The sequence below is a fragment of the Hirundo rustica genome, chromosome 4 (assembly GCF_015227805.2).
Source record: "Hirundo rustica isolate bHirRus1 chromosome 4, bHirRus1.pri.v3, whole genome shotgun sequence".
NCBI lineage: Eukaryota > Metazoa > Chordata > Aves > Passeriformes > Hirundinidae > Hirundo > Hirundo rustica.
In genome coordinates this window covers 69,918,113-69,934,203 of record NC_053453.1, presented here as the reverse complement: position 1 = coordinate 69,934,203, position 16,091 = coordinate 69,918,113, and the positions used below count along the sequence as shown (strand labels likewise).

The 16,091-nt window shown below is 36.3% G+C and overlaps 1 protein-coding gene across 32 annotated transcripts in view; it reads left to right on the top strand.

Annotated features, from left to right (window-relative positions):
• Positions 1–16,091, top strand: part of C2CD5 (C2 calcium dependent domain containing 5) — a 56,499-nt gene that overhangs the window by 25,570 nt on the left and 14,838 nt on the right. For 21 of the 32 annotated variants that reach the window (XM_040061029.2, XM_040061016.2, XM_040061024.2 and 18 more), the window contains 6 exons: positions 9,703–9,817; positions 11,473–11,568; positions 13,306–13,497; positions 14,182–14,368; positions 15,325–15,489; positions 15,854–15,994. In XM_040061029.2, the coding sequence (XP_039916963.1) occupies positions 9,703–9,817; positions 11,473–11,568; positions 13,306–13,497; positions 14,182–14,368; positions 15,325–15,489; positions 15,854–15,994 (896 nt within the window). Of the gene's footprint in view, positions 1–9,702; positions 9,818–11,472; positions 11,662–13,305; positions 13,498–14,181; positions 14,369–15,324; positions 15,490–15,853; positions 15,995–16,091 lie in introns of all 32 variants that reach the window. The other 11 variants (XM_040061004.2, XM_040061022.2, XM_058420475.1 and 8 more) reach the window with 1 other exon arrangement.

Below are 16,091 nucleotides of genomic sequence, written 5' to 3'. Positions count from 1 at the left end.
ACTGTCAGTTTAAAGAGTAGTATGTAGCCCAGGATTTGTTGGTTCATAACTCTTGCATTATAAAATGCAGCCAGTTTAAGGACTTAAAACATAATTATTTGAACTTTTTAATCACTTCATTGCCTAGTTAGAAAAAAGCCCCAATATCCTTATTTTTTAATGCAGTTTTAGTAATCAAAGTGTATAACTTCCTTATACAGCTGTAGAAGGAATAGATGAGTTGAGGCTGTCTAGATGATATAAAGATTCTCTGTCTCATGTTTTCCCTCTGGAAAGATAACATGCAGTGGAAGAGAGGCAGGAATAACTTCTCTACATACAACATCCAAGCCAATAGACCTCGTCAAACTTTGATGTTTTTAAAGCTGGCACAATAAAAAGGTACAAAGCTGCCCTCTGAGGGCTTGTTTCCCTCAGAAACCTTCCTTCTTGATAATTTATGCAACTCTGTATCATGCTCTAAGATTCAGTTTAAATGTACAGTTATTTAAACCAGACACTTTTCATTCTGCAAATTGTTCAAAAGTAGGGAGTGCCTAAAACTATTGGCTCGTTTTTATTGTTCCTTGTTAAAGTAAGCATCTTTTAATATTACGATGATGAGCTTTTCTGATTTTGTTGATTTTTCTAAAAGGATAATCTTTTAAAACTAACTTTCAATATGAAAATAATATTTTAAAATTCTCAGGTCTGTGATTGGAATAGCATAGTCTGATCCGAGGTATTAAAAATATGTCAAAGTTTTTGTATAATGTGTGCAACCCTGGAAAGTTGGAATTCATTGTTGCTTCTTTCAGATTGTTTAGTAGGACATTCTTATTGAAAAATTTTATTAGAATGATGGAGTAAATGAGTTTATGTACAGACACTAAACATGCCTTGAACTAGGCTAGAAAGTGATCTACAATGTAAGATTAGGAAGCTAAGTGGAAGTCAGGAATTCAGTTCTTGACAGAATATCTAAAACTGTTGTCTAAATTTTTTAGAGATTACAGGAAAATGAATGTACCTATATATATATTTAAACATATATGTATATAAAACATTTTACCCAGAGGTGCTTGTCACCTGAAAGTGTTACTTGGAGTAGAGAGGTGTAAACCAAACAGGAGCTGTCGAGTTAATACCTCCCTGAGAACTGGCTGTGCTTCTGTCAGCAGGTCTGCAGGAAGAGCTGGTTAATCCTCCTGCTTTGGGACTGAGCAGGTTACACTGATATTCCTGAAAGTATGGGGGTTTTGCAGTGCTAGGTGTGCTGCTGGACAGACAATGTAATGACAACCATAAGTGGGCTAAAACTATTTTGGAAAATGTTCAGGTATCATTTCAGCTTGCTTAGTAACCTGTGTAGTACAGAAGGATTTTTTTTTTCTTTTTCTTTTTTTTTTTTTCTTGCCAGTGGTTTAACTGTGTGCAAGATACAATAGGAGCATCCAGTGATAGGGAACCATCAGAGATTTGAAGGTGCTTGTAAATCAAACGTGGAAGTAAAGACTATTTCATGAATAGAAAAGAAGCTGCTTAAATATCTGGGAAGTGCGTTGTAGAATGTGAAAATGTGGATATGAAGGTGAATTTGCAAAATAAAATGGGGGAGCTGAGCAAAAATTCATAGAAAAGAGGGCACAGAATACAGTGGAAGATAGCCTCTGGTGCTGTCTCTGAGAAAGAATGAACTATAAGTATAAAAACATGCAAGGAATCCTCAATGCAGAAGCCTGGATCTTTGTTAAAAGTTTGGCACTGATGCTAAACATGGAGCAGAAGGTAGGCACTGCAAGAACTTGTTGAATAGAGGCTGCTCTTCCATATGGCTGTTTCATAGCACCAACATACAATTTCTCACATAATTAAATTTTAAACTCCTCACTCAGGAACCTGCTCCAGCAGTGCATCTTCAGCTCCAGCAGTCAGAAATATGGAAAGATAAAAGATTGCTAAAAACTTTCTAGGCATCTCCTGAGCTCCTTGAGTGGTATCCAGTCTTGCTTGTTGGAGTGTGAAATTCTTCAGAGTTAGTTTTTCATATGAGGAAATGCAAGAGGAAGGCTTGGCTACGTTTTGTTTCTGTAACTGAATGCTTTTCTTCCACAGAAATACAGAGAATGTGCAAGTTGCATTTCGAGCTGCTTTCTGGGGTGTAAGTGTGGCCCATTTGTAGGAACACAGTAGGAAATGTCAGAATGTTCCTGTTGGTGTCTGATGTGGTTATCCTTCAGAACAGGTAGTAAAAACCCCAGCATTTTAAGGTTGTCCTCTTGCTTTTCTTGGAGAATTTCCAGGTTGACTTCTTGTCCATCAGCGTGTGTTGAATGAAAGTAGGAGGTTAAGGCAGTTGTCAGAGGCTTTTTCTGAAAAGACTGAGGGGTGTGATGTCCTCCAGGATTAATTTAGTCATTTTCTGCAGCCTTTCCAGAGGAGTGAGTGTTCCTAAGTCATTTTTTTGGTTAAGGTGAATGGTGTTTGAATAGTATTCCTGGAAGCAGATACACCCTCATGTTAATGAAATCATTTTCATTGGGACTGTGCTTCTTTTTTTTTTTTTCCTTTTGTTTGGTTGGGGTTTTTTTTAAGTTCTAAGTAGATATTTATGTAACTGAAGAAAGAGTGGTCACTGTCACTGAGCACAGAATAGTAGTCACATGTTCTGTTAAAGATTCGTAAGTAAACTTGGCATTTAAAATCTTTGTTTAGAATCCTTTGCCTGCCTAAGTAATGCTGTTTAATCCGTTCATACTGCTTTAAAACTCTCCCTAAATTGTGGCTAATGGTGTGAAAGCCAACATCAACCTTTCCTTTCACAAGTGCTCCAAAAAAGCTGTTGCTTATTGCACAACTACACTTTGGTTTTGAATTGAGAGGCTGATAGATCTCTCTCAAGAGAAAGAACCTTGGTGTTGCAAAAATTGTGTTTTTGCACATAACTCATCCTAATTTTAAAATATGAGGCTTGACTAAAACCATTGTCTTCATAAAATTTCCTTCATGGATTGCACTGAGTTTTTTCAGCCTTCTGATATTTGCTTCTGTGGTTGCAAACATACAGTTGTACAACTATTTGCCTGGCTCAAAACGTATCATTGTTAGAAGAAAACCAGGATGGTTCTGGTTGCATCAACACCTTCCTAACTGCTACATAACTACAGCTAAACATGGCCTTGTAAAATGTCTGTAGAAGTTTTGTAGGAAAATATACAGACAGAGAACAAAAGTTCTAACAGGATTATAGGAATAACTGATAAATGTCAATGGATAATATGAGACACAAGAGATTTTTTTTTAAAGTCTCCTTGGATCCAGATGTTAAAAGAGGCTTCTCTGCCTTGTTTGTCTTAAAATAGTTGTGAGTGTATAGAAATAATGCTGAGATTCTGCATTCCTGGGGAGTGCAAACAAGGAGCAGGAAATTCAGAGTCAGTGTCATTTCATACCAAATAATGCCATCCCTTTCCTGCAGCTATAAAATGGATAAAATGTGGTTTAGAAAGCTCTGTCTTGTTACAGCACAGTGTCCCCAGCTTTGGGTAACAGCCCCTTTGTTGTAGTCATTTGAAGCTTTTTTTTTTAAGATTGCTCATGATTTCGAATAGGTTGCATTTATTGTGCCAAGGTGACAAAGCAACAGAGACACAAAATAGAATAAGTGGTTTCTCTGTTACCTGCTGAATCGCCGTTCTAGGATGAATGACTGAAACAATCTAAAAGCTGGAGTAACAAAGGCACGTATTTATGCATGGAACTGATTTTCCAGAGGCAAATTTATTTCTTGTATTTTATGTTTTCTAATTTCTGGGCGATATTTTTGAGCTCTTATAGTTCTAATTATGATGCAATTTAAACCTTCATTTTTAAGTAAAGTGTTACTTAATAATTTATTTTTTTATATATTCTGAATTTTTTTTTTTCTTCAAATGCCTTATATTTTAACATTATATTTTTCATTTTATTCAAGTTGTATCACGTGGTGATTTCTTTTCTTTTAGCTCTACACTAAATTATTACTGCTGCTTTGACATTATTGCCAGATTTTTTGGTTTTTAGATTACAATTTTTTCAGCTTGTGCTCTTTTTATCAGACTTTCATCTACAATCAAAAGAAAAAGTTATTAGCCACTGTTGTGGTTGTATTAAGCCATAAAGGGAACAACCCTTCTGCTTCTCCATCTTGGAGTGTGTTTTGGGATTAAAGCTCACACTCCTCAACAGTGAGCTGCCAGTGAAAGGAATGATGTGTGGACTTTTCTGTGTGGTTTCTCTTGGAGTTTTGGTGGTCAGGTTGGCTTGGCCAACAGTAGAAAACTGCCCTGCACATGAAAGGGTTTGTGTTTAATCAGCCAGCCAATATCTCATCCTGTAAATGCAGTTTTAATCCTAAGCGTTCTTAAAATTGTCGCCTTAGTAATTGAAGAATTCCTTCAACTTTCAAGTCTTGTTTTGTTCATTCAGCAGTTTGGGGTTCAGAAGTGAGATGTGTGCTGCTCTCTGATTTCATCTGGCAGAAAAGCACTGGTTATCAATGATATTTTGCAGGCTGGATGTTTTATTTGGAGTTTAACTTTGTAAGTGTAAGTGGTCTTGTTCTTTTGGGGTGCAATTACGCTGTTTCCTGCAAGTTTAGTGTATCCTAGTTTTCCTTTGATAATATCCCTATAATCTACTTCCTTCACTTGCTGTAACAAAGTTTTCATTTGTACATCTTTTAGTCTTAAAAATTAATACAGGGAGTGGTATTTTTCAACAAGGATGGAGTAGCTTGGAAACTTTTTTGAAAGTTTTAAGTTTATCTGCTATAGGTTGAGTTATTTGCTACCTGAATCTTGTATTAATTTTTACAGACCAGAGGATTTGTATTTCTGTTTAGTTATTTAGTTGTTAAATGTTTTAGAAAATTGACAATGTCAATATTTATGGGATAACCGGAAAGGATTAAATGAAACTTCAAGGTCCGGAGAAGGTTCTTATAAAACTAACAAAGGTGTCTCTTAAAAAAACCCAACCAGCCAAACCTACAGAAAAATACCACACTTCTTTATGTATAAGCTGCTAGTAAGTTTTTCATTAAGAAGATAGAAAAACAAGGGAATATTGCACATATGGATAATGGCTTTGCCTAATGAAAGATTCAGAGATTGAATCTGAAATAATATTATTGGCCTCCATTGCCATTTTTGAAACAACAGAACAATGAGTCATTTATAGATGGTGAAATTTTTCCTTTGATGATTGTCCTCCTGCTGTCAGAGTATTGTGTTATACATGTAAATATTGACTAAATTTTACAATAGAGTTGGTTGGAATGAAACAGACCGTTCCTGCTTTGGAGTTATTTCCTCAGGATGTCTAAGGATTCAGCTTTAAGGATACAGCAACTCTTGGGTGTGAACTTGTCATCAAGAGGCCATTCCTCTTAAGGTGTCTTCAGGTTTAAAAAATCTATACGGACTAGCAAAATGCAGCTTCTGCCTAAATCTTGAAAGAACCTGTACAAGCGAACCTCTAGCAAATAACTTGGGAAAGCTGCTTTTATGAATCAGAAAGTGATAGTGTCTAGGTGAAAGATTTATACAGGATAGTACAGCTCAGCCTTGTATTTTAAAGGAGATGGGTGACTTGGTGGATAGAGGTAACTCGAAGAACGTTCCAGGTGCAGAAGTGCCGTTTGTGTCTTACAAAACTGCTGAACAAAGTCAGTTTGGGAAGTTTCGGCTGGAGGAGGTTTGAGTTGGCACGATTTTTATAGAACGCAGTACTGTTGACTACATTGTTTCTCAAGCCCTCAACTATAGGAGCAGCGTGCTTTGCTTCCACTTGGCTATAAATATCCTGCCAATTGGGGAACATTAATAAAGTAAGTTTAATATTCACAACACAAAGGGGACATAATCAGCAGTGGAATTTCCTGCAAACCTTTCTGCTTAAAGTTGTAGAGAAACCTTGGTCCAAACGACTCGGTACATTTGCTGGGAAAGCTTGTGACTGAGTGCTCTGTATGCTTGCCTTTTTGCTTCCACCTAGAATCCAGGGCCATTACTTTCTGTAACCATTTCAGTGAGCTGCCATAGTTTTCAGTCTGTACTGTCACCTGATCCAAGCATGCGCCAAAATACCCACCGTTTCTGGCTCCTGTCTGCTGAATCTGCTTTGCAAACCCTTAGTTCTTAAGCTTTTGCCTTAGCAAAAAAAAAAAACAAAACAAACAACAGGCACTCTCATGGAGTGTGCTGGACACATGCCATCCTGCTTCCCTAACTCCTCTAATTGTTTATGTAAATCCTTAGCTTTACTAAACTTGTAAATGCTACGACAGCATCCCCGTGTGAAATTGTGTGGCTCGTGTCAAAAAAGGCTGCTTGTGAAAATATTTGTCGGAAGGATATGAATGCTACACATTGCACTGCATTCAGTGTTTTGTATCAACTTATTATTGCAATGTCATGGTGTTTGATTTTAATTGTAGACAATTTTTTTTTTTTTTTTAATATGCGAAGGTAAGTTCATGTAAACTGCGAATGTATAGTATTTATATATAAACATAATAATTGTAATTTTTTGGCCTCTTACTGGAACAAAAAAATAGTCACCTATCTTAAGCAGAGGTCCCAGTCTTCCTTACAGCTGTTTATGCATGACTCTTTTAGAAATATTTGTTCTTGTGCAATAAATTGTTAGATTCTTTGAAAGATACTGGGCTTGATAATGCTGAAGACAATGGCTAGGAAATTCTTCTTACTTCTAATAAGAATGATAATGATCCATTACATTTCTGTAGTTAAATAGTTTTGTTAGTGCAGATATTGAGCAGATTCTTAGAATAAAGGGTTAAATGTTGTTTTAGCAAGACACAGTGTTGAGCACCTTCACAACAGTATGTGTTTGCCATAGTGATAAGGTGTTCTTGTAGATGTTAGCTAAGAAAATTAAGTCTCTTAATAACTTCAAAAATTTAAACTATTTGTGGAGGAAAGCTGAATGTTTGCATAGAATTTGGGACCCGTCACTATTTCTACCCTTTCTGTTCACTTTAAGGATCTCTGTTTCCTTGCCAACATCTCATTCCATTTCAGTTTTCACTCTGGCTACATTCCTTTTCAATGTCATTCTTGTCTTTATCAATCTTACCTTTATTTCACAGCACTTTTTGTATTCATCCTCAGTCACCTCACCTGTTGCTAACTCTCAAATCCTCATCATGACTTCACATTTTCTTGCACTTTGACATAGAAATGTCACTGGTGATAAGCAGAAGCAGTTTTTGCCACGTGGAACCAAAAGATGTAAAAAGTTACGGTTTTGAAAAATTGGCTTTTTTTCTTTTTTTTTGTCTAGAAAAAAAGGGTATTTCTTCTTTGCAGTTATTTTTCTGTGAAGTTCAAAAATTTGTGTGGCTGTTTATTCAATGTGTGGAACCAGCTGCCTGTGATCCAGTGTCACTGAGCAGGTGTTTTCTGCATGGGCGGAGAACCGTTTTCACTGCTACTTTGACTTTTCATCTCTAAGGAGAAGCACATTGCTTATCAAAACAATCTCTGGCCCATGACTGGAGAAGGAAAGAGGAATTGCTCCCAAAATCCTTGACCATTTCACCAAAAAGAATTAAGAAAGAGCTCTCACAGAGCGTGCTTGTGGTCTCACATCTTCCATACACTCTGAATTTGTCAGATGTTACAGCCTGGCCTTAAAATCCATTTTCAAAAATTCTCCCTCAATTTACCAACTACCCCTACTGCTGTTGCCTGGTGACAGCAGAAGCAGCCTCTGTCCAGAGGTGTCCATGCAATGAGAAGACATTTCCCACTTTTTGTACCACAAATGGTTCTGAGAGCTGAGCTGGGGAGCTCCAACCCTGTGTTGTGATGGATTATTTCTGCAGGAATCTGTTTCCAAAGCTGAGAAGGGCAGGTGCTCCAGGAATCTGAGTATCATCTTAAGCATTTATTTTCCCAGTCACTGAGGATTTAAAGAGTGTTTTCACACTGAGAGTGAAGTGCAGCACCTCAAGACTGCCAGTAATGCACTGAAACCTGCTAAAGTGGAGTTTGATTTAACAGAACATGCTTGATACAGTTCATAGAAATCCCTTGTTTTGTGTTCTGAAGTGTAAATTTTTGTTGATTGCAGAGAACATTCCTAAGAACTCTCACTTAGGTTTTTGTTCTATTCAGTGTTCATTTCTTACAGCAAAGGTTGAATAAATTTCAGTCTGAGCAGCCAGGCTGCTGCTGGTCAGTGTGATGCTGTGAGTTACACAAGCATTGCCATCTAGAGTTAGGTATCATTGAATATACAGACCTCTGTGCTCTTCCTTCTAATTAGAAAATGATCATTAGTTTAGAAAAAATTAGAGCCTAGTTCTAAATGCAAAGTTGAGGTAAAGTCATGAATGAACACATCTTATTTTACAATATTGAATACATCTTACTTTACAATATTTCTGTTTCAGTAACTTTTAAATTATGTGTATATCTGCATCTTGCATTTTTGTTTGTCATGTTGTCAGAGAACCGAGTGTATGATAATGTGGTTATCATACACTGTGCTGATTAATATTCCTCGTAGTACAAAATTGGTTCCAAATAAATTTCAGGTTTTGACCTTGATATTTAAATTATGATTCAGCAGGGAGAACTCAGTGGCCAGAAGTTTTTATCTGTGCTGAGTTCAGTTAATTTCAGGGAAATTGCATAAGAATCTCTCTACTCAGAACCCTTGGTAATATCTGAGTGCCAGTTGTTTATTACTGGTTTTCCCTTTTTGTAATTAACACTGTTGCCAACTACATTTATTGAAACAGGTAAGTTTTGAGAGAAGAAACAGCTGACAAATTCTAAATTCAGTATTTGTTTGCTCCATATGTAAAAAGCTTGCAAGACAAGAGCTTTAGTTATGGGAAGTAATTGCTTAGCAGTTAAAATAAATGGATTGCATGAGCTTTTTCTAGCAGCACACTTTTTTTTTTTTGTATTTTTGTATCTTGTAGTTTTCAGGAAAAGCAGGCAGCATATATTTAACATATAACCTCGAGGACAGTAAAGGTAATTCAGATCCATTCATGGGCAAGGAGGGAAGGTGCAGTTTCCAGGATACTGAAGCTAAAAAGCCCTGACAGCATACAGCCTTCATTTTGTAAATGTAGAAGCACGGAACTGTCTGTCTGATTAGTTATATGGTTTCGAACAAATACTTTTAAAATCTGATTAAAGATTTTAAAAGAGAGAACTGCTTCCAGTAGGAAAAACTATTGAGGTAATTTCAAAGATATCAAGTGTACAGCAAAGTGAAATATTAGTTTACTGCTACAAATACTGTTTCATTACTGTTAGTTTTTCAGCATTACAGAGTATCTGTGATGCTTTGTTGCAAGTTACACACTGCTCTTGTGTTGTTGGAAACTGAGAGTGTGGTTTTGGAACTAAAAATGGGAAGAGATTGGGACATTATCTACAGTATTTTAGTGTTATCTGTCATACGGACAACAAGAAGGATGCAGCAATTTGTGAGAACCTGCTCACATGGGGGAGAAACAAGGTAATTAGTGAGAAAGTCCCATTAGTGCTTCCTTGGAGTGTGATAAATAGGAAGGAATTAAAAGTGTCCATATTCAAAACACTTGAATATGAAAAATGCAGCTCTTCAGATGAATTGCATGAAGCTTTGTGTTGGCACAGTACAGAATAGTGAACTGATTTATACTTTGTCTTTCAGATGAACCAGAGACACGAGATGCCTGGTGGGCAGAAATCAGACAAGAAATAAAATCCCATGCCAAGGCATTGGGTTGTCATGCTGTAGTGGGCTACAGTGAATCAACCAGCATTTGGTAAATCATGATGATGATTTGATTTTCAAAATGCCACAGAAAACGTATTTCATCATCAGTGGATTAAAAGCTAACTGTTCCAGTGCAGTTGTTGGTGCTGTCTATTCTATAATTATGTTACAGAGTTTAAGTGAGATAGTGAAATTTCGGTATTAGGAGTTTTTTATGTATGTTTAGATCTGGGGTTTTCTAATGAATGTTACTATTTTTTTCTTTTAAACTAAAGCCTACAGTTTACTTTGTAGTAACAATGTTAATTTATCCATGAAGTTTTCTAAACCTAATCCGCCTAAATAGTTAAGACTGTTCCTAAAAGTATATGTATTTAGGTTTCATTATTGGATAACAGCTGGCAGACCAGAACTGAAGTGGAAAACTTCACATTTCAGGCCCAGAAAAAGCTCACCCTAGAGCCAGTTATGTCTGATGACATTAAACACCAACTTACTCTGGTTCACTATTTTGAAATGGATTTGGGAAGTAATGAGCAAATTCAAACATCTGAATTTATTTTCTTTCAAGTTGATTTTGCCTAAATATTATAAAAGTAAAAGCACTAAAGATCTGGGTTTTTAAGGAGAGAAATTGGAAAAGTTTTGCTTTACCGTATTTACCTCAATTTTCCATCACTGAGGGATGAACACACCAAGATGAAGCATTTATTCCTTTGCTTGTCAGTCTCCTTGTAAAAAGGATGAATAATTTGTATTATTTTTTTCTGCCTTAAGTATGGGGAAAGAAGGTACAGAGCATAGGCAGGGAATCAATTATTGGGTTAGTCTAAATGTGGTAGTGTTTGATTATTGATAAAATATTTATTGGACTTCCCACACTTACTGCCAATTTAGCTTTATTCCATGCTTAAAGCACCAGCCTGTGTGTGAGTGCTGGTCTGCCAGACATGTTATGTATGAAAAATTATTTTGGAAAGAGAAACAACAAATAAAAAAGACACATGTATCATTCTAGAAATTGTGGGAAAGATTTTCTCTATTTTTTTTTTCAGTATAATATTTTATACTGAATACTAGAAGTTTGTTTCTTATTTAATAACTTGAGAATTATTAAAAGCTCTGTGGTCGTTCTGAGAGCTTTAACCCCTCTAAATCCTAAGTATGGCTGGTTACTTTAACCATTATTGTAGTTCTTCCTAGTAAAATTTTACTGTTTTGCCACTTTTTATCCTCCAAGAAGCGCCCTTGTCAGTGTTGGGTTGTAACTTCTTTTTGAAAATTGAATGTTAATGAGATGCTGAGGCTCTCGACTTCCCTTTTACTTTAGTAAAAAATTATGCCTTGGGGTTTTTTTTAATGTTTGGTTGGTTTGCTGTATTTCTTTGCATTGTTAACCATAGAGCTGAAAACCGTACTTAAACCTGGTTAGCCTTTCTGTTGGTATATTATTTGTAACATGAGCCAAAGCTCTCAAATCTTTCTGTTCAACTTTCTTCACCTTGTACTTGTGCAGTGGTTATGGTTTAAATACCGGAAGAGGATTGTTTGTGAGTTTTAATGGATAAAATTGCACAAGTGCACAAAATCAGGGTGATGTTGAACTTCACTGAGACTTGTGCTAGCCTTTTAATCTGATAATTTTATATAAAAGCACCGCTAAGTCGTCGGAATTCACTCTGTTGTTATTCTTTTCTCTTATAGTGAAGAGGTCTGTATTTTGTCCGCATCTGGCACAGCAGCTGTACTGAACCCTAGGTTCCTTCAGGATGGCACCATGGAAGGCTGTTTGGAACAAAGGTTGTCATGGCAGCCTGGCTTCTTTTCCATAGGGTCAGAGAAGGGAGAGGTTGATTTTTTTCCTCAGAGCCAAGATAGTTCTTCTCTATTAGGGTAGGTTACAGTGTTACAGTGCAGGATGCGGGACCAACCACTTTACTGCTTTTCACTAACAACAACCACCACAGGAGTAATGGAGCTCTGCACCACATTAGATACTCTGTTTTTATTTCTAACAGTCTCCATAAGGTAACACGTTTGACTACTAACACAGATCATAACTCAGTTGTTTTCCTTCGCTGCTCTTCAGGTCTCTTCTCTCAATTTTTTTTTATCACACAATAAAAAATGACAGATGCTTGGTAACCTACATAAGCCAAAAGTGGCTGTGGCTGTAAAATGTGTATATATGCTCCATTAAATACTATTTATGTGTGGGAGATAAAATAGCTTGGTTGTGAAACAAATATGATACCAGATTTTTCCAAAATAGGCATGTGTTTGTTGAAGCTGATGAACAAAATCACGAAACTGAAGGCCAAACATGAAGTTTCCCTTTGTTTCTGCTCTTGCAAATATAATTTGAAGAATGAGTATTACCACAAAGTTATTTTTTGGGGGGGAAAAATGAATGCATATTGGTAATTTATTATGTATTTATCAGGATAATAATCAAATATTTCAAGGGATTATTATAGTTGTAAGCAAGGCTATTTATTACGCTTTAGCACTTGCATTGCTTTTTCCATAATAAACCAGTCAATGTAACATTTATTATTCTTCTACTCTGTTAGCAGAAGACCATTGTCTTCTGGTGTAGATAGAGTTTTATAAACTACAGCCAGAGGTAAAATACTTGTTTCTGTAGTTACTGTATGATGGAGAGAAAGAAATGTCCATAATATAAAGAAAATAGCACTTTTATCAAAATACGTGTTTTGGTGCTACTAAGTGTCTTGGCATAGATTAGAAATGTCAGAGGTAAAATGGGTAAACAGACAAAGCTCATGCTCAACACAAAATATATTTGCCAGTCTTATGATAACTAATGTTCCAAATCTATCAGATGTGCTTATGCACCTCTTCAAAATTGCTGAGGAGAATTCTTTATGTGAAACAGAATAAACTTACAATGATGCAGTTGGCGTGTGCTTTCCCTGTTCATATTTTTATAGTGGTCATTCCTGGGTGTTGCTCGTGGGGGAGGTGTCTTCCAAGCATATAATGAATTTTACCTGATACCTTATTTTAGGAAATAATCTTGCTGTTTTCCTCACATACAATAATACATGTTCACATATATTGTGCAGCTTCTCAGAAGGATGACTGGTTTGTTGTTTTTATTCTGCTCTCACTGGGAATGTAAAAGCGATTTTTTTTTTGGTGTGTTTGGTACAGCTAATTCTTTGTACGACAGTTGTATCATGGATTATACTTAGAAGTTACACTGCCTAAAGCCAGTTGAGTGACATTACAGGTTTATATGAATTATTAGTCACTGAATGCCTTTTTTCTCAATCCCTGCATAGGAAGTTTCAACGCAAGTTTTATTGATAGCTTTTTAGCAAGTAGTGTGCAGCCTTTTCTTCTTCTAGTTCCTATATTGTAATACTTGGCACGTTGGCATAACGGAGCAGAGTTTGGTTGTGGTGTATGATTTAAGTAGGTCTCTGTAGGTGTTTATACACATGTGCACTTACGATTGTGGTTAACAAGATGCAGATGTTTTAAAGTATGCTCTCCATAATGTATTTTTAGGATTGAAGAAGCTTCACCACCGGGTTGTGGATTTTGCCATATCCCATATGATGAACTGAACATGCCATTTCCTGCTCACCTCACTTACTGTTACAACTGCAGGAAGCAAAAAGTTCCTGATGTCCTTTTCACCACAATTGATCTTCCTGTAGAGGCAATAGTTGTTGGGAAGGGATGTCTTATTCAAGCCAGGTATCTGTCAAAATACTTGCTTTGTCCAGTAAAGTTTTGGAGATCTTTGAGAGAGTTCCTGTTGTTAAAATCCAATGTGTCATCAACCCTGATATTATAAAACACACAATTGCCATGTGTTCTTGAATGAAATTTCCCTCTGAGAATATCATTGCACTGGTGTGGGCTTTGAATTTCAGCTTGTTGGACTAAACCCAAAGAGTGGATGATGACTAACATATAGTCAGAGATGGGATTGCTACACTCTTTGTTTCAGTCTTTTCTGATAAATATGCTTTAGCTGTGAGGGCACTTGGGTTTGGTTTGTTTTGGGTTTTTTTTCTTCCAATGTTTGTCTTGAAAAGCTTAGTAATTTTAAAAGTTCTGCCACTAGAAATTACAGTGGTAATTTTCTGTACTTGTACCTGAAATGTTTGAGGCTTGGCAGCAAGAGAAATAGACGTTTGCATTGGAGGGTCTTACGAGAAGAAAAGCTGAAAGTGGAAGTTTTCAGATGACACTGTCTCAAGGAGTTCTTGTAAAGAACTGGCATTTTCTTTCACTGTTGCAGCAATCTAGAAGAATTGAAAAGAAGCTGGATTAGGTTATACAATGAGAAAAAAAAAAAAATCCAAGATACCCTGTGATCCCTTTCAATCTTCACAAATCCATTAAAGCTCTTTCTGTGCTGGTTTGTGTTGCCAGGTTGTGCCGTCTGAAGAAGAAAGCCCAGGCTGAAGCAAATGCAACCTCCATCAGTAACCTCTTGCCATTCATGGAGTACGAAGTGCACACTCAGCTGATGAACAAACTCAAGCTGAGAGGAATGAATGCCCTCTTTGGGCTGAGAATTCAGATCACTGTGGGGGAAAATATGCTGATGGGCTTGGCAGTAAGTACAGCTGGAATCCTGGGGTTCTTTTGCTTTCTAACAGTATTTTTTCAGGCATGCAAGTGTTGTGGAATTCAGAGTAACCAGACAACTTGAAATGTCATTTTAAGAGCAAGGTGTCTTAATTATTGGAAAATCAGGACAGACTTGTCTTTCATAGCCAGCAGAAGAAAATTCAGATCTCCTGAAAATGGTAGAAGCAAGATTATTAGAAAGGGGATGAGAGATAAAGAAGCTTTAAACAAGTTAATGGCACAAATTTTAGAAAAATGATGGTATTTCTATCAAAGAGATCCCTGTTCTTCAAATGGAGTTGCAGTTCCATGACAAATAAAGTCAGTTAAGTCTGTCAGTAAATTTTTTTGGTAATTTGGCAACAAAGGGAAGGTCTGTTGCCTCTTCTTTGATGAAACTGAAGAAATAAATTACAGATTTGAGAAAGTCAAGATATGTTCATTAACAGTATTTTCTAACCCCATTCTTCCATAGTGAAATACACTGCTTCTTCCTGCATCAGAGGGTGCTTGGGTAATTCTGGCTGACATCTGCTTTTGTGTTTTCATGATGTTTCCTGTAAATAGAAATAGGATTGTCACAGCCTCACTGATGCTGTAAATGGGTTTGCCCAAATTTTAGATCTTCAGAATCTTCAAAAAAACCATTTGCTTATGCAAAACATATCAGGGCAGAGGCTTTAATTTTTAGTTTATTTGGAAATTCAGGCAAGTTTAAGAGTTCCACCCTGAAAAATGAAAAGGAGGGAGTTTTTTAAAAGAATAGTGAAGTTTTTTACATAAGCGAACAGAAGAGAGATCCATTTATTTATTTGCAACAGATGCTGCTGTGATTTGCATGTTACAGTGCTGTTTTAGCATAAGCATTATGGAAAGCTTTATATGAAAATGTTAGGAATTCATGCTTACATCCTTGTCTTTTTCTTGGTGACTTTTTAAAAGTCTGCAACAGGTGTGTATTTAGCAGCTTTGCCAACCCCTGGAGGTATTCAGATTGCTGGGAAGACTCCAAATGATGGCACCTATGAGCAGCACATATCCCATATGCAGAAGAAAATAAATGATACAATAGCAAAAAACAAGGAACTTTATGAGATTAATCCTCCAGTAAGTGAATCTTTTATTCTTCAAAATAGAACATTCTGATTCAAACGTACACACTGTATATCCATTTTTTCTTATTGAGTCATTCAGAACACAAGTTTACTTATGAATAGAGATACAGACTTTTTTCACTGTATTTTGGAAAGCTGCTGGAATTTTCTGATCTCTTTAGCCACCTAGCCAAATCAGTTTGGTATTTTTTATTTATTATTGTTTATTATTGTGTATTATTATTTATTATTTAGATAAATTTCTCAGTAGAATAATTCTCAGAATGATCTGATTCTTAGAATTGTTAACAAATTGTGTGGAGTTGAATTATTTTTAAGCTGGGCAGAACATCTGTTAATCCTTACATTCTTTTTAGGAGTTACCTGAAGAAATTATTGGGTCTCCCATTCCAGAGCCAAGACAACGTTCCAGGCTATTGAGATCTCAGTCAGAAAGCTCTGATGAAGTTACAGAGCTTGACCTTTCACATGGAAAGAAGGATGCTTTTGTCTTGGAGGTGAAAAACATTTTCAGTACTCATGTTCATACATTTCTTCTCTTGAAATATATATTAAAAAAAAAAAAGTTTTCTTACTAATCTCTAAGAACAGTTC